General features: G+C 40.8%; 1 protein-coding gene across 3 annotated transcripts in view; it reads left to right on the top strand.

Annotated features, from left to right (window-relative positions):
- The first annotated feature begins 1,030 nt into the window (after positions 1-1,030).
- The window catches only part of INTU (inturned planar cell polarity protein), a 41,153-nt gene continuing 18,667 nt past the window's right edge, over positions 1,031-23,516 (top strand). For 2 of the 3 annotated variants that reach the window (XR_003960171.4, XM_030271986.4), the window contains exons 1-3: positions 5,501-5,688; positions 9,672-10,258; positions 19,388-19,473. Coding sequence is in view for 2 of the 3 variants with exons in the window: in XM_030271986.4 (XP_030127846.4) it covers positions 5,555-5,688; positions 9,672-10,258; positions 19,388-19,473 (807 nt within the window). In the remaining variant the exon portion in view is untranslated. Of the gene's footprint in view, positions 1,352-5,500; positions 5,689-9,671; positions 10,259-19,387; positions 19,474-23,516 lie in introns of those variants that run through there. The other variant, XM_030271987.4, reaches the window with a different exon arrangement.

The raw sequence follows: 23,516 nt of genomic DNA, 5'->3' as shown, positions 1-23,516 counted from the left end.
TTTATTTTAGTCCTGCTACTGTCACTCACCTCAATGGAGGGTGGTGGTTCCGCATCTTTGACAGGAGTGGGATTCAGAGGGGATTGTCCTTCTCTTAAAATTTCATGCTGGTATCAAAGAAAAAAGGAAAACAAAATTTTAAGAAAAGGAAACATGTAAACACCTAAATATTTGAGTCACACTACTTGGTGAGAATCCCACCCACAGACTCATGGTAATTCTGCATTCACCCTCTCCAAACGGAGTTGTTGCCATTGCCTACTCAAGCCAAAGTCTCCAAAAAAGCTGAAGCTTTTTCTCCGCATGGTGGCCACCATCCCACTGAGTGTGGTGCTAAAATATTCAGTGGTTTCTAGTTTGCTATCCATTGTCTATCATGCCAGTGGTCCTCCTCTTAATGGTCTTTCTGGGAAACTACTGCCTTGCTGTGCTTCTGTAATTACCTCAGGCACAATGTCTCAGGGAAACTAAAATTCATGGGTTTTGCAACAGATTGCAAGACTTTATTAGTTATAGATCTTATGTCAGCTGTCGGAGAAAACCTGGAGGAGATGACCACATCTTGAAAAATTAGAGAAAACTGATCCCATAAAAGGAAGCAGAGAAAATCAATTATGGCAATTCACAGGAAAGAATAAAATCGGTGAAGATACGGGTTTATACATTCATGTCCCTGTTCATTCAATATACTGCATCAGAATTTTACAGACCCAGTAAGGAGTCCTGTGATGAGCTGAAACCACTTGTATCTAATATTTTGTGAAAGAGGGAATCAAATACTGGATTGGATTTTATGCAATTGCTAATTATTCATATTGTTACATAATAAAAGAGAATCAACGGGGTAATTCATTACTTTGACCAGCAGGAAAATACACGGGGAAAAACTATTTGCTCACATAGCTGGGAATGAAGCTCTGTGTGGAGGGGGGGAGGTGGAAATCTACGGCTGCAGCGAGGAATTGCTTTACTTTATTTGTCTGCAAGCCGGGTTTTCACGGTTGGCAAGCTCCTGACAGCAACCACAGCGTGCCACAGCGCAGTGGAGCGGGCGCGCCCTCCCGGCTGCGCAGGGCGCGCTTCCCCCGCGCCCCGCGGCGCGGCGCCGCTGGGTCCGGGCGCGGGCGGGCGGCGCGGAGGGGACGGGACGGGACGGGACGGGCGGCGGGGCTCAGGGGCTCTCGCCACCTGCCCGCGGCCGCCCGCAGTCCCGGTGCCGCGGGCCGGGCGATGCGGGGCTGCCGGCCGCCCGCCCGCCCACGATGTTCGGGGCGGGCAGGTACAGCATCCCGCGGCCCGTCACCAGGAACCTGGAGGACCTGGACTCGGTGCAGAGCGTCCTGCTGCACAGGTCAGTGCCCGCGGCGGGGAGCGGGGGGAGGCTGCCCGAGATCGCTTCCCGAGCTCGGGAGGCTCCGGCATCCCTGCCCCTCCGCAGGGCAGCACCCGCCAGGAGGAGGGACAGTGGAGCTACCGGAGCCCCGGCGAGCTCCCCTTTGGTCGTGGCGACAGGAGGGGCGAGGAGCCGGGGCTGCCCCTCTTTGCACGGCAAGGGAAGGGAAGGGGTGGCTGCCGGCGGGGAGCCGAGGTGCTCTCGAGCTTCCCTCCCTCCTTCCTGGAGAACAGGAGGATGCGCAGGTGAGGGGAGCTACGGGGACTCTTACACGTGCAGAGAAACGTGCTAAGTCTTTGATATGGATTGATGCTGTTCCATCCATGCCAGAAGCGTTTTGAACCCTTCTCTGAGGGCAGGGGATAATGTATTCTAACTCGCACACAAATCCAAGAGGGATGGGAAAGAAATCCTTAAGTGGATGCACAGGAGGCGGCACACTGTATGAGAAGCAGCTGCTTTTCCTCCCGCATTCACCATCCCTAACGTGCGATTTTCCACGGTATCCCCCCACAAAGACATCTCGACAATAGGATCTCGCCCAGCAGGCTTGTGCAGGATACTGAAAGCCACCCTTCATGGCATTTTCCATGTGCTTAGCTGAGAGCCGCAGAAACTTTACAAAGAAAAACGCATCCCGTTCAGCAGAATCCAAGAGAAGCTCATCTCCAGTTCTACTAAGTGTCCGTTTCCTGTTTCTGAGCCACGCTGGTTTATTTCCAGCTGCACAGAAAAAGCACACGGGCACTTCCAGTGCCAGCTCCAAGCAGCTCTTGCTATGGATACTAACAAGTGGTTGTTAACTCTAGCTCAAGGCGTCAGACGTGTGAAATCCATTCCTGTGAGCACTGGAGACGCAAACACACAGCACGGCAAGGAGGGCACGCTGCAATCAGCCTGCTCCGGCACGGCACTCTGAGCTGCTTTATGCACAATAAATGTGCTCGAGTGCAAACAGAACCCCATGGACTTTTCAGTGACTTAACAGAAAATGTTCTATTTCAGAGCCGGATTAGAAACACGCTGCCCCGTGGTATTGCTTACATTAAGATAGTTAAAGTGGAATAAGGCTACTCATGCTTGAAACATTTGCATGTTGACTGACTGCAAATAATGGTTTTCTTTCATGCCTGACATGCCTGCTATGCATAGCAGGTGATCCGAAAAAAAGGCATTTAAAATATTAAAGGTGAAGTAAAAGCAGTAAGAGAAAAAAAGGAAAAAAAAAAAAAGAAAATTACAGCTGCTTTTCATTCTGGAGAAAACTCTTAACTCTAGAAGACTGTTTTTCAATAGAATGAGATGCGTTGTACTACTCTTCCCAGATTTTTCATGGCTGTCCTCCTTGGGTTTTGTGTTCTTCTGAAATACCTTCTGTGATCAGAGCTGATACAGAAATCTTAAGAAGTCAGAATGTTTATTTCATTTATTGAGTGTTTGCTCACAAAATTTCTGTTCCTCTGGTCCCAGAGATAGCTTTCATTTTGTTTATATGTAAATATCCCGATTAAAATGACAGTGTCACTCTTCAATTCATGCCACTTTGCTGTGGATGGTCTCTACACAGTCTTGTCAGGGGAGCTGTGAACAGAAGATTTTTAAATCACAGTCCTACACGGTTTTATGGGAACCTTGTAATTTAAAAAATCTTCATTATTAAGGAATCCTTGTGAAATATGTATTTTGTCCTTTAAGAAACACTTGGGCAGGGGAGGGGAAAGTTGAGTTGTTGTCATTCATCTTTAAAAAAGAGGGAATTATTTCTGATATATTTTGCTCACGCTATACCCTGGAGGAATAAAAAAACACTGCAATCAATATCTGAAATATAATGTCACTCATATTTTTGGTTAGTTTTTAGTAAACAGGCGTTAGCAAGAAACACAACTGAAAAACAAAGATGTAACTACTTCCCTCTTAGTTTTATCTGCTTGTAACGGATCATGTTTTATCTGCAGTGTATCATTTGTATCTATCCAGTTGTTGGTAGAGCCTTCCTGGAAATATTAAGAAAATATTAATTCCTGGAAATCAAGAAAGGAAAAAATGAAACATTAACAAGTCACTTAGGGCCTTCTTATCTCATTAGCACTAATGAGCTGTAATTTGAAGCATGGAACCAATATGTCCTATACCCTGTCTTTTAACTTCACTCTCCTTCTGAATATAGGCATAGATCAAGGCAGGCTGTTATTTTTAAAGCACAACAGCTTCTGAAACAGGTTAAGCCAAAAAAAAAAAAAAAAAGTAACAAGAAACTGTTGCTCAGGAAATAAATTTCCACACGTGCATTTAGTTCTTTGCATGAACAGCTAATCAGAACAACCTTCAGGCTTTAATTATCCATTCCTAAGTGCTCATTACCCAGTTGTCTAGTGAAGGTGAGCAGTGCTATTGATGTCAGTGATTATCTTTGGCAGAGTTTTACCATCTGCATGTTAAAAACAGAAACTTGGCATAGAAGGCTCAAGGATTCCTTAGTGAGGAGCATCAGCCCCAGCTACTCGGATTAAGTGTAAAGTGTCTGCCAGAAGACAAATTATTTCAAGTTTCATCCTAATATTTATGCCCAAGAAATGAGAGGCTTTCCTCTCAAGAGGGATTGTGTGGGAAAATCTGTGTCTTCACTAAAATAAGATCCTGCTGTGTGAGATATATCCTGCAATCTTTAATTGTTCCCACAGCAGCAGAAATTCCACATTCGTTTCAGCAAAGTCTTTAGGTGGCTCCCAGCTACTTCTCTCAGAGGACCAAAGCCTTCCATCATCCTTCCATTCATAATATGCTTATTCCTATAAAATAGCAAGTGGTGTAAAACCACTGCCTCCTTGAGAGAGAGCCTGTATTTCTCACTTAGTGAGCAAACAACTGGAACCAATTAATCAGCTCTTGAACTCAGTGAAATTTAACTAACACAGCACCATCTGGCATTGACTATCGCTTCTCTACAGAAACACTTCAGTGTGCTGCTCGGTGTATTAGAAGTGCTTGCAAATGTAAGCATAATTAGGGAGGGTGGGACAGTATATCTCACCTTCTAAATGAAACCATAGTAGCACAAGCTTTTTTTTTTTTTTTTAGGAAATGTTTCTCTCTCTCCCTCTGGATACGTTTGTAGTCTTAATAACCATGCAACAGTAATTTATCTGTGAAATCAGGTCTTGTCCAGGGACTTCAGAATGGCCCTTCAGTACTTAATATAGGTATTTTTACTCCAGTTGAAGCCTTAATCACGTGGATGTGAGTCCAAAACATTTCTGTCTGCTAATTCACTTGAAATCACACTTACTAATATACGCTTCCCTAAAGCAATTTCAAGTACAGCAATTTCATCCCAGGATTCTGTCACTCCTCTGTAGTGTTCCAGCGCTATAAAACCTCACTGCTGAAGCTGTGCAAATATCCCACTGAGCAGAGATTAAACCCAGTACATGAAACATGTTCCAACAATTACTCTCCATCCCTTTCCCTACTCACCATGTGTGTCCTGATGGGTTTACTGACACAGCTACACAGCAAGTTGTCTGCAGGGCTGCCATAGGTCTTGTTTTTCATGGATGTGAATAATTTAAGTTTTGAAAACCGAGTAGGGTTTGGGGTTTTTTTATGTGTGTCTCTCTCGACTGTGCATGATTTTACACGTGCAGACTGCATGGGTTATTTTAAGGTACTTCTTTGGGTCTGTCACATCCTTGCTTCTCCTGAACCGCGCTGCTCTCCTGACAAACCTAGGGAGAACCGTGCTTAATTTCTCACAGCTCGTTAAATCGATACAACAGCACATAAAATAAAACACAGTGGCATTCCACTGCTTACCAGCTGACCCCAGAACCACTTTTTACCTCATGTTTCCCCCTCCTGATTGGGTTACAATGCTCTGAGCCTCACCTTAGGTCTCCCGAATTTCACTAACGGTGCCTTTTATGGGACGGGTGCTGGCACTAAATAAACTAAATAAAGTCTGGTTCTCCTGTTGAGGCGGGGAAAGGCTCTGGAAGGCCGGGGGAGGCTGGGCAAAGGGAATTCCCGGAGCGATGGAGGCGACGCTTCGCCCCCTCACGGCCGGGCGCTCGCGCGTCCCTCCGTCTCCATGGCGGGCGGCGCGCCGGCCAATGGGAGGGCGCGGCGCGCGTCACGTGCCCCGCCCGGCGCGCGGCTGTCATGGCGTCCGGGGCGCCCGTCGGGAGCGGCGCCGCTGAGGGGATGGAGGAGGCGGCCGGGGGAGACGGCGCTGAGCCCGCGGGCACCGGCAGCCAGAGCGGCTCCTCCGGCTCCTCGCTGGCTGCCAGCTCCGAGTAAGGGCGGGGCCCGGAAGGGCGAGCCGCGGGGGCTCGGCCGGGGTCGCGCCGCCCGTGCGCAGCGGAGCCCGGCTGCGGGCGGTGCGGTGCGGGGCCCGGTCGGGTTGGGCCGGGCTGAGCTGAGCCGGGCTGGGTTGGGCCGGGCTGGGCTGGGCTGGCTCCAGCAGCAGAGAGCCGTGCGAGGTTTCCCGCAGTGTGTCCCTGACGGTAACGCGGCGTGGGCTCAGCTGCGGGCAGTCCTTGCGCCGAGTCCCGCATCCCGCGGGGAAGCGGAGGGGAAGGAGGGACTTGGCACACGCTTTAGCGAGGAAGGTGTCGTCTTTCATTTTAGTGTCTTAAGTCAGAAGGCGGTTCTGTAGTAATACGTATTTTAAAGTTACAAATGCAACCTTCAGGGTTTTAGTTTATTTCTGTGGTTTTTAATTCGGATGGAGTTAAACTTCTAACATTAACTTGGTTCCCTGTGTTAAAACAGCTGTGCTTTCCACTTCGAATGTGTATTTCACACATCTTCTGTCTAAGTCAGAAGATAGTTCTGAAATATACAGAATAATACATATTCTGTATTAATAAATATTCTGTAGTAATACATATTTTAAACTTAAAAATGCAGCCTCCGGGATTCTAGCTTAATTGTATATTTTTTTTAATTCGGATGAAGTACAGCTTACAACAACAACTTGGTTGTTTACAACTTACAACATTGACTTGGTTCCCTGTGTTAAGACAGCTGTTCTTGACACTTCAAATGCGTATTTCATGGTCTAATCAATAGCATTTAATTCAGCATGTTAGTTTCATCATGCTGTGCAGTGGAGGGGGAAAAATAGTAAGTGGGAGAAGTTAAAATTGTGTTCAAGCCTAGTTTAATTTGTAATTGCCCTGTACCTCTGGCTCAGACACAAAGCTGTTGTTGGTACACCTACCTTACTTTATTCCTATATTTATGAACCAGAAGTCAACTGTAATATTTCAGCTTTAAGTGTTTTTGTTTGTTGGTTTTTTTTCTGTGTGACTGGGTTTTTTTCTTTTCTCAATTCTTTTGTCTAAAATGCCATTTTACAGTCATTCATTATATATGTTTAGGGGATAAAGCTGTTCCACAGATTTCAGCACATAACACATGCCTACTACTTGTAATAATATGTGTAATAGTTTCAAAAATGTATAACAATTTATCCAGCAGAACTTGGAGCCTTTCTAATTTATCTTTCTTCCAAAAATGGACAATTTCAATCAGCACAGTTTTCCAGACATTTATCCCAAAGAGGAAATACCTGTGTGGAGTCAGTGAAACTACTCTCAGAGAAATACAGGCCTTCAAGTTTTTTAGCTCATATGACTGAAGCTTCCAGTCCTAGAGGCAAGTTGAGGTTATTGTGTAAGCACTTGTTTTGACACAAGAGAAAAGAGATCAAAATATTTTTTTTCCTTTTTTCTTGCCTTGCTTCGTTTACATTTATTGTGACACTACAGCATTAAGGGGGAAAAAAACCTCTTATCCTAGGTGCAGACTTCTTATTTCAGATTTGCTTTTACGGATGTCTGTGTGGATCTCTGTTGGGAAAGTGAGAGTTTTTTTACAGTACAGTTCCTTCTTGACTTTTCTCTGGAGTGGTTCTGTTTGAATCAACCCAGAGTAACCACCAGAATGCCAGAATGCCCTCACCTTTTTTTTTTTTTTTTTTTTTTTTTTTTTTTTTTTTTTTGCCAATGGTCCATAGTGTTCTATTCTAAATAGAGGGAGAACAAAGCTGGAGAACATGTCTGTATGAACTCATGTCCCAGCTGAAATATTGACATCTACCCCGAAGAAGAAACAGCTTTTCCAAATATCAGAGTCTTTTTTAAAGAGGGAATAAAAATGCTATCATACATGACAGAAGTTTTTGCTAGTCCAGATGTTATTTGTTTGTAAATTTCTAGTGTTTTCTTTTTTCCTTCCTTTTTTGTTTGTTTTTTGGTTTTGATTTTTTTTTGGGGGGGGGGGAGTTGATTGGTTGGTTTGGTGATTTTGGTTTTTTGTTTGTTTTGGTTGGGTTTTGTTGGAAGTTCTTTGTTTGGTTGGTTATGCTTAATTTTGCTTACATATGCCAGAATGTGGGAGTACTCCTTAAAAAACAAACCAAGGAAAACCTTTTCTCATGTTATTTCTACCTACCACCTTCTGAGAGATGTTGGATCAGAAAGAGCCTTGACAGCCTTTAGGTTTTTCTAGCATTCTGATACTTTCTTGAATAAGAACTCAAGATTGTGAGTACGACTCATCAAAAATCACAAACTTGGATTTATCCCTCAGGTAGATCCAAATTATCACAAGTGGTGGCTCTTCTTTTAAATTATCTATTTGGGAAAAAATGCTGATAAATGCATAGGAGAGAGATGATGTTTCTTCCTGCCTGCAAGACCCATAGACTTTTCTCAATAATTGGGACTCCAGAAGGAGAGTAATGCCAATGTTTTCTGTATTTTTAGTCCACCCAGATCCTCTTATTGAGCCCTTAAAGGTGCTCTGGTGCCATGTCTCTGTGTAATGTTCTCTGTTCCGCTAAACTTGATCATTTATATGTGTTTTCAAATAAATGCTCTATTTGAATATTTATTACTTGCTTTAAACCAGATTTGCACTCTTTATTCAGTAAAAGTAGTTCTAGTGCAAAATGTATGAATGTGTGTTGACTTTAAACTACTATATTAATTAGGATGTAAATCTCCAGTCTTGTTTTTCCTTATATGATTTTTATGAAACAAAGAGACCTTTTCTCATCTGGTTAGGAAGAATTAACTGGTCTTATCTGTTCCTGAAAATCTTCCATGCAGAACATCTCAGACAATTAAACCTCTGAGGACTCTTCTTACTTTGGCCATTATGGCTTCTCATGTATCTGGAGTAACACTCCATGGTTCTCCTCAAGGTTCATTTGGTCTATTGCCCCTCAGCAGGCAGTTTTTGGTTGTTTTTTTCTTCTTTTTCCTCAGCCAAGAGAGATTATTTCTTTCAGTCTCCTTCCTTTTAAATGTGTTTATAGGCTACATTGCATTTGTCGCTTTGCTCTGGGTGTGTTCCAGTTATTACATCTTTCTTAAAACCTACTATCCAAAACTGGACATGGCTGATACATCACCATTGCCAAATTAGGACAAAAATTTTTTTGCACTGTGCTGATGATGTTTCTGTTATATCCTAGAGCTGCTTTGCCTTTGCTTTGCAGAAGTGTCTTGCTCCTGACTTTGGGTGATCCACACCAGCTGCCAGATCTGTTTCTGTAGCAGTGCTGCCCCTTTGCATTTTTAGTGTGTATTTTTTGCAGATGCTATTTGGAACTTGAATTTTTAAATCTGTTACCTAGATTTCATTTTAGAGTGTTTTGGTTTTTTTTTTTTTTTTAATGTTAAAGCTAAGTGATTTTTAAAATGTTTATCTTCCCTTTCCAAAGGGCTGGCAATCTGTGTTCCCATAGCATTACAGAATATCCTGAGTTAGAAGGAGCCCACAAGGATTAGCAAGTCCATCATCAGGCTCTGCACAGGACCACCTTAAAAATCATGCAATGATTATATTACAAATGCATAAAGGAAAAAATAATGGGAGAGAACAAACAGAATGGAATTTTTTCTCTTAAGAGAAAATCCCATCATGCACATGAATGTAATTGCTAATTAAAACTTGCATGTCAAAGAAATGTTTGTTTTCTGAAAAGAGAATGCTACATTTTGCAATGGCTGTTTTCCTCTAAGGCATTTGAAGAAACTATTTTACTGGTGAGAGGGATGTTTTTCCTTGCCATATCCATCATTTATCTAAAACCAGCTCTAACCCTCCTGAGCTGACAATGTTCAGGGGACAATTAATTTTTTTCCCTACTTTTTATTCAACCCTGGCACTCTGTCTGTCCCCTCCCTACTTAAAATAATCAGATCTCACTTGCACAGTGATCTTCCTTATCAGGACTCATTGACCATTCCTCTTTCTTTTCCAGTGACCTTGAGCCTGAGTGGTTGGATAGTGTGCAGAAAAATGGAGAATTATTTTATTTAGAATTAAGTGAAAGTGAAGAAGAAGTTCTGCTTCAGAACAGCTGTCCAGAAATGCCAGCAGTGAATCATGTCCGGTTTCGTGAAAACGAAGCTGAAATTATTCAAGAGGGATCACGAAAGGAAAGAAAGTATGAACTGAAGAAATGGACCAAAATGCTAAAAAGGAAAAGTCTTTTACCAAAGAGTTCTGGTAAGAAAGGCAGTGGAAGCTGCAGTGTGCACCCCTCTGGTCCTACTTCCATATTGAAACACCGGTCTGCTCAGAAAATGGGTGTCACTGTTCAGCAGAGGTACAAAGATGTATCTGTTTATGTAAATCCCAGAAAACTCTACAGTGCTGGGGAAGAAGAGCAGCAGAGGCTGCTAGAAGCATTAGTAGGTATTGTCCATCAGTCTTCATGGAGCAGCAGAAGAGTGGAAAAACAAGGCAGAAGGGATAAAGCCACCGGAGGAGTCAGTGAAGAGAAGCTTGTGGTACATGGCTTGGTGCCAGGTAGTTCTGCAATGAAAACAGGTCAAATCCTGATTGGTAAGTAACTGAAGGAATAGCTAACTTCTGCACTCTTCCTTTAATATGAAGATTTATTGGGTTTTTGCTGTTAGAGGCAGCTGACTTGAATATTCTTGAGACGTAAGCAATTACATAATTTCTGGAGGGGTTATTTTAAGTCAGTGTCGTTGCATCTGATGGTTTGGTACCTAGACAGTTTTACTGTGTTACTAATTTTTAGAATATGTGGCATAACCTGTAAGGTGTTTATACAGTAAGGAGATGACCATCCCTTAGTGTTCAGAGACTGATCAGCTTGGAGCAAGAAATACCCCATCACCACCTTTCACTTAGGATTTTAGCTGAGGATTTGATCAGTAGATAAGTGGGACTGGAGCAAACCTATAGACTGTCAGGTACCGTACTTAGATTTCATTCTTCTCCACAGCATCCCCTTTAGATAAAAAGCTTTACTTAATTGTGCTTTAAATGGATTTTGTATCATAAAAATTAGGGGAAAAAATACTGAGTAAGATACATTCTTACATTACAAACTTTGTCTACAGCCTTGTTTGGTTATTTCTCTGTTTAGCAAGTCCAACAGCAGCTTCCTCAGCAGTTGTGACTTTGGGAGGCTCGAAATCCATGGCAGGGCTGCAGTTTGGGGGGGCAGTGAGCCAGTACAGCTGCTCGGGCACTTCCTGCCAGGTTATTTCATCAGCTCATGGAAACTAACCCAGAAGAGAAATTGGCTGTCTAGTATTTTACTGGTGCAGTAAGTTAAACTTGGGTCACAGAAGGTTTGACAGGCACCCAGATGTGAGTGATGGAGGGGAATGAACTGCAGTGAGGGGTAATGAGGGAGCAGTAATGCTTCCACTCCCAGAACTGAGGCCACTCAAAAACTTGGCACTCACAGGACATCAACCTCAGAGACAGTAAATGTGAGACAACCAGGCCACATCTGTAAAGGGTGAAAGGTTATTTAATTACCCTTGAAGCTGGTTGCTCAAGAGTGGGAGAGCAAAGATGTGATGTTGGTTAGATGATCATTAAAAATCTTAATGCTATAAGTAGCACAGATCCCACAAAGTCAGCATGAGTGCTTTTGAAATTCCAGTCTTGTGTGTGTAAAAAGGCACATCGTGCTTCAGCTGGCTGATTGCTCCAGCACGAGTTTTTGTAGAGATGCTGAAGAATACTCCAGAGGGAAAATTGGATAACTTTCAGATTTTACCAGCAAGAACTGATTAGTCAAGAAGTGGGGGATGTGGGCTGAGGGGGAGGAGAGAGCCAGTTTCAACTTGATCTGCTTAAGGATGTTTAATCTAATTCGTGTAAGAGTGGGTGTTTGTAACCTGTAAGTTAATTTTGGGATACAGATTTGTATATAACATTTTTGTGAGAGCAGGTGTGAAGTCAGAACAGTGTAGGCAAGTGCCAGATCCAGGAGATCAAGCTGACCTAACCAGAGATACTATTTCATCTGCTGCACTTAATGCTTCCCAGAGCTGGTGAGGACCAAAACTAAGGTTTGGTGGTTTTTTTTCGTTTGTTTCAAATAGAAGAACATTTAACTTCATCTAAGAAGAGTCCTGCACATTTATGATGTCCCAGGCTATCATCAGCCCTTGCCTTGTGTTTTTTGCACATTGGAAATGAAATAGTTTTAAGCACACTTAGCTCTTAACTGGGAAAATGAGCTGTGTTCAGTGCCAACAGTGAAAATGTATAATTTTCATATAAAAATTCTTTCAAATTATATATCTATAGTGACGCTGAATACTCTGGAATTTTTATGTGGTGTCTAGAAATAGGGATGCTTTGCATAAATTAGATGTTCAGATTTCAGTCTTGTCTGCATAAAGAATATACAGTAAAAAAAGTGCTGTTCTTGTCAAAAATCTGTCGGGTTTACTGCTTTTGTAGTGCACATCACAGGATGGGATGGCTGTGGTGTACACCTAAAGCCTGATGTAGAACCATCTAGAGTTCAATAGATAGCTCCTCAGATCATCACAGGAGCTGAAGGTGGACAGAAAGCTCAAGAACAATAACAGCAGGACTTTGCCTTTAAGTTGTTCTTGATCAAAGTCAGTTTTAGGAGTTGTGTGGAGAACTGTAGAAACAGCCAGTAAAGGATGTTTTTGTGATCAGTCTAAAACTGAAGAATTATCACAGAAGTGAGCAGCTTCTTAGTCCATCATAGAGGAGGAGTACCTGATCAGCACAGCACAGTGCCTGCTGGCTGCTCTGGTTATAACTTTATTCATCTCCATTGACATGTATGTGTATAAACATTAACCTGTTCTTGTTTAGCTTTATAATAATTCAGTGGTCCAGACTAGCTTGGCAGTAGTCTTTTGTGACGCAAATCCAAACTACATTTTCCTTTTAAAATACATGCTTTAAAATGACATCTGGTTGTCTTCCTGGTCACCAATTTGCAGCAATCATTTTGACTCACAAAGTGGTTTATGCTTCAGCATTTTTAGTGGAAGTACCTTCTTTTTCCATCCTCAATAGTCACTTTCCTCAGGTGGCTTCTCCTATTTGTTTTTAAATGTGTCCTTTATAGTTTTGAATACTTCAAACATCTGTTTATTATTTGCACAATACACTTTAATTTTTGGTTTTAAGATTGCATATGGAAGTCGTAAGTCTTGTTGCTGTACTTTATTAACCAAGTGGAATGCAGGCACTGACCATATGAAAGTAAACACAACAGTTCTGCAAGCTAAAAAACCCTGCTGCTTTGTAACTCTAAAAAGATGGCACTCTATTCATGTGTTGTTTATCAGTTAATTTATCTTTTTTTTTTTTTTTTTTTTTCATTTAGCAGGCCAGCATCCATCTTAATTAATTTTAAAACTCGCCATCACTTTCATTCTGGTTAAGATGAAATACAGTTGCTTCTATCTCATGATTTTTAAGTGTCTTTTGTATTTTTGGCAAAACATTTTCCTTACTTTAGTTAATTTACAACATTATGCAAAGCTTGGTCTGCTGTGGAAAACTTTGAGCATATCTTCAAAGAGGAAAAACGTCATAAAATACATTTAGATCCTGACAAAAAGGGGTTGTGATAGGTAATGCCATTATAATTTGGTTCCCACCCCCTTCAAATTGAAACCTGTTGGATCCACGCTGGGGAAAGTTCTTGTAAATACTGTTGAGCATCATCTTTACCATAGTAAAATAAAAAATTAATTCCAATGACACTGAAAATACAGCAAAGCTCTTTTCACTAGCGAAGCACACTGTTGTTGTCCTCTTTGAAAGTATCTTACTGCTCTCATAACCAAATAGCTCAGCATGAATCTTCTCACTTCATCAGTATGTACAATTGTCAAAAAATTGTGAAAACTCCCCACTGACAGGAATTGTTTGATAGTAAAAATATGGGCTATAATACTCCAGTTTTGAACATGTGTGCAAAAGCTACAGCTGCTATTGCAAATTTCACTTGAAAGGACTATGTCCTTAGAGTCCTGTCAGAAAAAAAAAAAAAAAAACCCTTGAAAGGACCAAAATACAGGAGAGTTTGTGATTTCTACATGGAATTACCATACATGATGTATCTCTACTCTCCAGAGTAGAGATGCTGGGCTCACAGGATGGAAATGGAGTTTGTGTAAGCTTTGCTGTGGTCTCACTGTAGCGTTTGGGATGTGGCTTTTTTCCCTTTAATCTCCTCTTAAAGCACAGCAGCACTGGTTTGGATGAAAGCAGCCTGCTAACATATAAAACAAATAATTGATCTGCTTTTCTTCAGTGGGAATGCATTCCATAGTTTGCCTTTTTTGGAAAAGGCGTATGGGAACTTTTATAAGTGCTCCCACCAAGTTATTACCAAGAACGGAGAAAACTAAATATTAGGATTCCATAACAAAAGTGTCCTCCATCCTCTCCCATGGGAACAACTTGATTCTCTTGATTTCAGAAAAAAAAATGTGCCCTTCCTATCACAGTATGGAAGTGGTGCTCACTTGCCAGTCTGTGTCCCTAGGCTCAATGCAGTGGGGATCTACTTTTAGAAATGGTGCTTGCAGGTTTATCTCTAGGGAAGGAACGATTAACAGAAGTCACGGTCTTGTGCCTTGAGTGGCAAAGAGCTAGGTAGCTGTGAAATAAGCATTTAGGGATGTCAGCAGTTCCAAAGACTTTCCTAAACTTTGTCATTAAAGAGGCAGGAATAATTCTATCATCTGTGTGCTGACTGGGTGTTTGATATCAACACACACTGGTCTTAGTTGCTGCTGACTGAATGGGAGAAGTCTCTTCTAATGAGAACAAATAAAATAGAATTCTGTTTCATCACTCAAGTAAAGTTCAGCCCTGCTTAACATTGTGCAGAGAACATGTATGTATGTCTTAAAGTTTCTTTGTGAACTGAGAATCTTTTCACAGTAAGTTATAGCACTCAAAAGCTTGATCATTCGTTATTAGGAGATTTAAGTAAAGTGTTGGGGAGGATGGATAAATATAATTGCCTGGCAAAAGATTCACAATAGTACAGCCAGGATGAAAACAATCCCCCCTACTGGCTGGACAATGCCCTTACCTACAGATAGGTCCAAAAGTCAAGTGGACTGTTCCATCTCAACCCCAAAAAATGTATGGTTCATCCCACATCTGTAACCCTACCCTAAAGCTTCAGGTGTCTGTGACCCCATTGGCCCAAGTCTTGTTCCAGCCCACCTTGAAGCCCCCTGATAAGGGGTCTCCGAGGGGCCAGACGCCCTCTTGGATCTTCCCCCCTCTTGGAACTTCCACCCTCTCCTAGAGCATCCTCTCTACCCCTTGTCTCTCTTCTCCCCCATCCCCTCAGGCCTTGCCACGTGCTGCATCTGGCAGCTCCAAGCAAGACCTTTCACCATCCCTAATAAACCTGATATTCTAAGAGCAGCCTTCAGAGATCTCTCATCTCCATTCATCAAAACCATCCTGGAGCCCAGTGTTCCCTACAGTAAAGCTTACTTAATTCCTTAAAATGAGTCATAGAATCATAGAACAATTTGAGTTGGAAGAGTCCCTAAAGGTCCTAACCCCACACTACACACATCCAGCCTGGCCTTGGACACTTCCAGGCATGGAGCAGCCACAGCTCCACTGGGCAACCTGTGCCAGGGCCTCACCACCCTCACAGGAAAGAATCTCTTCCTAATATGTAATCTAAACTACTTTCTTCCAGAAGGACATGTCTTTTTTCTAGAGATAAATTTGTTGACTTAAGCAATGATATCCTGGAGCTGCCTGAAGGAGATTCCTTTCCTCTGTTGCAGTGGCTCACTGCATCTCTGAAAATGGAACTGAGTGATACTTTGTTCTGATATTTCTCCCTATATCTGTAATTCAATGAGGTTTTGATTGGGATGGTTTGACTTAACTCTGCAGACCATTGAGTTAAACCAGCTTAATTGCAAAAGCTATTTATTCTGTATATATTCTATATACACTTTGTTTTCATTTAACCTCAATTGTTTAATCATTAGGTAAGTGAAATTAGATTAATATAATTGCATTAATTTTTTTATGTAATTAATGTCTGAAGACCTGGAACAGTCTTTCTGTAAGATTTTCACTCTGCTAAAGGGCAAGAAGCACTTCTCAAATAAAATGTAGATGTCAGGCTCTTAAAAAGTATGACTTACATGTGTTAACTCTTTCACTGCAGTTAATTAGCACACTGAGTAGATCTTGTGGTCATGTCCTGCTTCAAAACTACTCTGGGTTTGTAATTTTACATAGCTCTTACTTTGCCCAGTGATGTTATTTATTCTGTTACTTCCTAGTCTCTATTCTTCGGCTGCTGTTGTATGTGGCAAAAAAAAAAGTAGCAAAAACTACGAACACCTACCCTCACTGCCTCCACCTCCAATTCTGGAAAATTCATACTAATCAGTAATGATTTTTTGTCGTGTATCAAGTTGCTCTTCTTTGATAGTGATAGAGCATTTCCTGTAAGGCAGCCAGACTTACCGGACTGCTTGGGCTGTGTGCTCTGGAAAGCTGTTCCATGTATGGTCCATGATTACATTTTTACCAATTGGATGGAATAAATATTTACTGATGCAATGAAAGTTTTACATGTGTACATTAGGCACTGAATAAATAAAACATTTGGAGTATGTAACATGTAAATACTGATGGCTCTTCTTCTTTCCAAGTGTCTTTGTCTATTCTACCCTGGTAGTTCCAAAACATTCCCTCAAGTGCTGAGGTGTGGATGTCTTCACAAAGTGTGTGCAGCTCCTCTGAATGGCTTTACAACAGAATTCCTAAGGATCCAGTCAAACAAACAGAACACAAACAACTTTTGTTTAAGATGCTTTCTCTTGTAGTTGTGTATTATGATCTGTAATACAGTGTTCTTAAGAAAGAACATAGTAATCCTGTTTATAATTCTTGTTATATTAGAGTAGCCTGAGTGCTGTGCTTTTCATTACTAATTTTCATGTCCTGGGGCTCTGGCATGGACTTACTGAGTTCCTTTTAAATGCTGTTTGACTTTCAGCTTTTCTGTTTTTGAATTACTGTTGTGTTGAAGATTTGACAGGCTAAAACTTAACTGCATCAAGAAACATAGAGGAAAAACTTTAAACATTTTTATATGTAGAATAAAATGTAGCCTTTTCTTGGTTTTGCATTCAGAAAGAGTAGGGATGAATTTGCCTTTAATGTAAAGGATCAGTGAGCAGCTAGTTATTGCCTGGTGTATTAAAGAGGAATATTGCTTGCATTTTAGAGGTATTCAGTGTTTCCTTACTGATGGTTCGTTATGTCTCTTGTTGGCCTTGATTGTGTGTTGCATTGATTTTGAGCAATTGACCTTGTACCTGGGAAGAATCCCAGTTGCAATTTGAAGGTATTTAAAAACAAGGTAGAACATAGAAATAATGGTAACTGTCAATCTTCTCCTGAACTTCAGCATTCCATGGCCTTGCATAGATTCTCAGGGAATGGAGAGACCTTAGAGACTCAGGCTGTGCTTTTCCATAGTGTGCTGTGTCATTAACATTGTGTCAGTTTGAGCTGAGCAAGTTTTCTCCCTGGAAAATTGAAATACACACTGAACCTTACAGTGCTTCAGTGCTTTATTTCTGCACTTGTTGCCAAGTCAAGGCTTCAACTATAACTATGCTAAACATGCACTTTTGCTGCAAATCCATATCCTTTTTCTAATCCCTTTCCACTGTCTGATTGATGAACACCATGTTAATAATCTTGGAGGTACTTTCTAGGGGAGTCTTTGTGCAGCTCAAGCAAAGTGAAGCTTGGTTTTCAACTTACTCATTCAGAGGAGCTCTTGGTGCTTTTAGTTCATACATAGGAATCTGGTAACTTTCAGTGTTAAATAAGAAGCTAATTTATTTCCCTATCTACAGAAGATACAAGCTAGAAACTAATTAAGTTTTTCACGAGAGAAAGCAGAGACAACTAAAAGTGCCACCAGAGAAAATCAGATAGAAAATAAGTTTGCTTTGTTGCTCTAAAGTTGAATATTTGCCTCTGTGAAGGGACTAATGAACCATCAAATCCTGGTGCCACTGGCAGTGGCTTCTTAAGTTCTTGTCATAGATTTATATTGCCTCATCCTAGGTAGTTTGCTCTGAGTACCTTTATTGGAAAGTTTTGTAGAAATTCTCTTGTTAGGGTCTGCAGAACCTTTTGATTTCTACTCTAGCTGCTTTCTCACCTAGGCTCTGCTCACCTTGTGTTTAACCAAGAGATTCTTAATTTCCTATGGTTGCTGCTGTATTACTTCTGTCTATCTGATCTCATTTGATTTCTTTTTCTTGAGTACTGGTGAATGGGACTGTCAGGAATACTCTGGATGGGATCACTCACCTACATTCCAAGGAAAGGCCAAACAATGAATCGTCAAAAATCCTTTTATTTTTACTTCCCAATTTCTATTCTTTTTGACAAGTCTATGTACTTTTATCTCTTGATGTTATTTTACTTTTATGTTTTCTAGTTTCACAAGTTGATCTTTTCCACAGGTCTCATATCCCTCTTGCATATTCCATACTTTAACATGCATCTTTTTGAGGGGGATGACGCATAGGTTATCAATTAATTATCACTGGGATACTTCTTGAGAATATTTTCCTTCACTTCATATAGAAATCCCAGTTTGACTTTTGTACTTTAAAATGGAATGTGGATTTTAAGTTTGTAAGCTATAATTTGTTTGTTTGCTTTTGTAGGTGGTGCCTTTAATTTTTCAAACTTTTTCTCTTGCAGTTAATGACTTTGGGACCATAAGGGTTTTTTTTTCCCCCATTTCCAGTGATGGTAAGGGTGTCAGATGTAGAAAATACAAGATGCTGTTAGGCAGGAAAAACTGGCAGATAAAAACACGGAGAGGAGAACCCACAGCAGGGACAAGGAATGGAAGAGAAAGGACTAAAATGAGAAATCTGCTATGTTTTCTGGTCAGGTAACAAGAGTGATGCAAGACTAGATGGAGAAGAGAGACTTGGACAGTTGTTACACATGAGGGCCGCCAAGATGATCAGAGGGATGGAGCACTTCTCCTAAGGAAGGGCTGGGAGAATTGGGATTCTTCAGCCTGGAGAAGAGAAGATTCACAGTTACCTAATTGTGGCCTTGAAGTACCTGAAGGGAGCATACAGGAAAGATGGGGAGACACTTTTTACAAGGACATGTAGTGACAGGACAGGGGGGAATGTCTTCAAACTGACAGTAGATTTAGATTGGATATGAGAAAAGAAATTCTTGACTGTGAGGATGCAGGGACACTGGAAAGGATTGCCCAGAGAAGCTGTGGGTGTCCCAGCCTTGGAAGTGTTCCAGGCCAGGTTGGATGGGATTTGCAGCAGCCTGGTCTAGTGGAAGGTTTCCCTGCCTGTGCCAAGGGGCTGGAACTAGATGGTCTTCAAGGTTCCCTCCAGCCCAAACCGCTCTGTATTTCTGTGATTTTTGTCAAATCATGTGAGTGTGGCCATAAGGCCTGAGGAGCAGTGAGGTAATAGACTAAAAGTGGTAAATGTTGCATGTAACAAATATTTGCTTAAATATAACTAATGGACATTTATGAGAGCTTGAATAGTATATTAATTTTTTAAGTAAGACTGGTCTGCTCTGTGTTGTGATGCAGTGACAACTGAATTTCTCATTTCTTGTCTGTTCCACCTCCAGGAGATGTTCTTGTTGCTGTAAATGATGTCGATGTGAATTCTGAAAACATAGAGAGGGTTTTGTCTTGCATTCCGGGTCCTATGCAGGTACAGTATATAGGACAGTTGAACATTTATTCCAAAAATCATCTGTAAGAGTTAGTAATGCTTCTAGCCTTTTTTTCCTGAGGAAGCAAAGTTTAGGTGGCCTTTTTCTTAATACTTACTCTGTTATCTTTTGAATGCATTGCTTGACTTCAGTCAGAGTAGAAATTTCAGAGTTTAATTCTGATAAAAATCAGAATCAAAAAATCCTATGAAAATAGGTAGGTGCTGATGTCTAGCTTAAAAATAAACATGTCAGCAGGATAGTAGTGGAATTTTTTTTTCCAGTTACTGTATTTAAAATGATAATAATTGCTCTGGAAATACTTAAATAAAATAATTATATCTTCATCAATATAAACAAGACTCACAAACCACAAGAGAGTAAAAACAAGTCTGAATTAACAAGGAGTACTATTGAAAATATTTAAGAGCATTTAAGTGGTGAAATTGATACTGGCTTAATATTTAAGTACAAAAATTACTTCTTGGGGTTCCAAGAGATGTTAGATTGAATACTTTCAAGATCTTTCAAAACTCAACAGTGATGAAATTGATAGAAGTTAGTAATAAAAATTAGTACCAAAAAGTTCCAGAAAATCTGATGAATTATGTTTCTTTCCGCAAAACTTACTGCATATGTCTTTTCTTCTAGTTGAATCATTTTGGAGCTCTAATGAAGACCTAAATAAGTCATGAAGAATTAGATAGCTACTTCACAGCAAAGCCAGGAGAGTGTTACTTACCTAGGATGTTACTAGCATTAAATGGAGTATTTTGAGTTACTCTGCTTAAATCCACTTGCTGATGGACAGGAAGACAAGATAAAAGTTGAAACTTTTATGTGTATGAGGTATGAGCAGGGGAAGGTTAAAAATTTAAGTGTCTCTTGGTAGTTCTTCTTCAGGTAGAATATTTGAGGTAATGATAATAATAGAGATATTTTACGGTCTAGGGATTTTTCAAAGTGGGAATTTTATGTTTTCTTGAACACAAAGTTCTATATGCAAGTTCCTGTGGAAATATATCTTCAGTTGCAGTGAGATTGAGTACTGGAGATGTCAATTCAGGAAGCTTTCCAAGATATCTGACAGCCTGAAGTTTGCCTGAGCTACTGGAGTTGTGGTCAGGTACTGGCAGAGCTCCATGGGAGAAAAACCTTCTCTTGCCTGCCTTTGACCAAATACGGAGTTATTAAATGCAGAATGATTAAAAAGGCAGAGATGATGCAGTCTGTGTAATTGCATCCTCTCCAGATGAGGGTGTAGGTATTACTTGTTGCTCAAATGCAGTGCAGTTCCTGGGGTGTAGTGTCAGCGTTTGCTCCGTCAGTAAATCTGTCAAGCAGGCAGCCATTATTTGAAATGTGTAACAGTTTGTTATGGTGGCTTTCCAAATCCTTTCATTAAAGTGCAATTATTCCTTTTCCACTGTGCAGTTTGAGTCAAGCCAGACAAGTGGTGGCTAGAATAGACCAGTGGAGATGTAAATACAGACTTCTGGGTTTTTTGCAATGCAGTGCACTGCAGTCATGCTGCTGAAGGAACAGAGGGTTGTTGTAGCTGACATTTTGTAATACAAGCAGAATTGCTACTGTGTTGTCAGTCATCTTACCTTGCAGGATATCAAAAAATATGCAGTTTAAAGCCTTTTTACTTACATATACGTTATTTCTTTGAGTGAAGTCCCTGCTCTTCTGGATTCATGTTAAAAATTGCTGGAATTAATTTCAAAAACTTTACTACCTAGATTCAATTGCACTATGTGACATAACATATCTCTTTATTCTATTTCCAGAATTTTGTTTTTCTTACCTCAGTTTAGACAACTAGATCTAGGCTTGCAAGGGCTAGTTTAGTGCATTTATTGAGTAACAGAAGTCCAACTGTTACGTTAGTCCTTTGTTTTACATTTCTGTAATCAAATAGTTGCTGTTCCTTAGCAGCGTGAGACAGAGAAGACAGAATAGGAAGGGCAAGATATGCTAAAGGAATATACTCTTCTTTAATACTCAGAAATTGCAGAACTAATTTACTCAAAACTTTGTAAAAATATCCAGCCTGAGGCAGACATGTAGAATCAGAAATTTCAGCCTGAAATTTTGAGTTCCAGTTGTGCAGACCATAAGCACATGGCAAACAGATACTGAAAACAGGAAGCAGCAGGCAGTCTTTAAAAGGCAGGCTATGCCCCCAGCTCTGTCTGTAATGAAACCCATCTTCCAAGCCATGCAGCTTTCTTGCAGGTGAAATCATGCCATTCTGGGGTAGATCGGTGGTACAGCAGCTACATTTTCTCTGTCTACACTGAGAAATGTAATAGTATTAAGAAGCAGAATCAATACAGAGTGACCTTCCAATCATTACTTTCCAGTTTCCAGCAGTTAAGAATAAAGTACTTGTAAAACCAGTTAAGGATTTCTATGTTCTTCTTTGTTTTTTAAAATTCTTTTGACCTCCACAGCATCCTGGAGCAGTGATTTATGTAACTGATTTGTATTATGTTAATTATCACTGGCTTTCAAATTTCCATCTAACCAAGTGTATGTCATACCCCGACGTTCCTGGGTTAGGAGAAAAAGTTAACTGTTCATGTCTTACCCTGCCATGGCTGTGGAGAGCTCTGTCATGTTCCACTTTGTCACCTTTCCTAAGGAGAAAATGATGATACATGTCCCTCACAGTTTGCTGTTCCTGCCACCTTCTTGCCATTTGATTAAATTCTTCTTGAGAATGTGAGTGTGATATAGAGAGTGAAATGTTAATGCTTTTCTCATTCTTCATGTAATTTTCTGTTTTCTGTTGTGCCTTGAACTGGTTTTCTTCAGGAGAAATGGAATCAAAGCTGTGGAAGGTTTCACAGTCAGTACTTACAAAAGGGGACTTAAGTAGTCATATTTAATCAGATCCTATGCACTGCTCAGGATGAAGATTTGTTTCTTCTCCACGAAAAAAAAAATACATATATATATATATTTAGGATATGAAAAAATGCAGTCTCTTGGTCTATTTCTATTACAGTGATGTGGGAGGCAGCATGGGTGACTCCAGGTTGAGAGATACTTAAAGTTCTGTTCAGCCCAGTTTGTTTTGAGCTATTCCCTGGAGGATCATATGGTTGTGTCTCTTAAGACAAGACAGACTGAGTTTGTTTTTTTTTTGAAATTGAGCGACTAAAAGATAGACTGCAGCAAGAATGACATCTGTGTGTCATTAATGTAGAGACTGTAGCCTAAGTGTCATGACTTAATGTCCAGAGACAAGACGCAGTAGTAGTTGAGAGAAATAACTATTGAGCCTTAAGGAAATCTGTAAGAAGTTAGACTGTATGAGGAAAATATTCTGAAATATATGCAGATGGCGTGACAGAGAAACAGAACGGAGTCTTAGAATGCTGAGAAGAAAACACACACTTCTGAAGCTGTCAGCTATCAAGTTACTGGGGCTTAGAAAGCAGCTGCTTCCCAGCAGGGTGTTCCTGCTCCTCAAGCCCTGTTTGTGTGCAGTGCTAGGAATCAAAACTGGACTGGTGAGGGGAGGTGAGGGATGAGTTGCTGTCTGAAAAGAAAGAGCTAGTACAGTACAGGAGAGCAGGACTGACTGCAGTGCTGTGCCAGGGAAGAGGAGGAGAAAAAAGGCTGATGGCAGCCCAAAGAGGAGAGGAGAAAATTATTGGAAAGTGTTGGGAGAGAGAGAAAAGTGGAAGATGCCAACCAGTGACGAATGTAGCTGTAAGAGCTGACGATAGCACTTCTCTCCAAACTAGTTTGACAGGCAGTGGGTGTTTTAAAGCATAATTTTTTCTTGCTGGCACTCCTCTCTTGAAGTTTGTGTACACACATGCACAATTACCAAAATGATCTGTTTTTAAATGTATAAATTATCTGCTTGGGCTTCTCAAAATTTTTTGCAATTGGGAAAACAAAAATGGATTTTGTTGCATCAGTCCTCAGGCTAAACTGCCACTGATTTTAACAAAGAAGCGGGATTTGGTGTGATGTGTTATGTTCAGAACTTCCCACGTTACAGGATTTTAAAGAGACAAAC

Source organism: Taeniopygia guttata, chromosome 4 (assembly GCF_048771995.1).
Source record: "Taeniopygia guttata chromosome 4, bTaeGut7.mat, whole genome shotgun sequence".
Taxonomy (NCBI): Eukaryota; Metazoa; Chordata; class Aves; order Passeriformes; family Estrildidae; genus Taeniopygia; species Taeniopygia guttata.
Note: the sequence above shows the minus strand (reverse complement) of the source record. Positions and strands in the feature narration are given on the sequence as shown.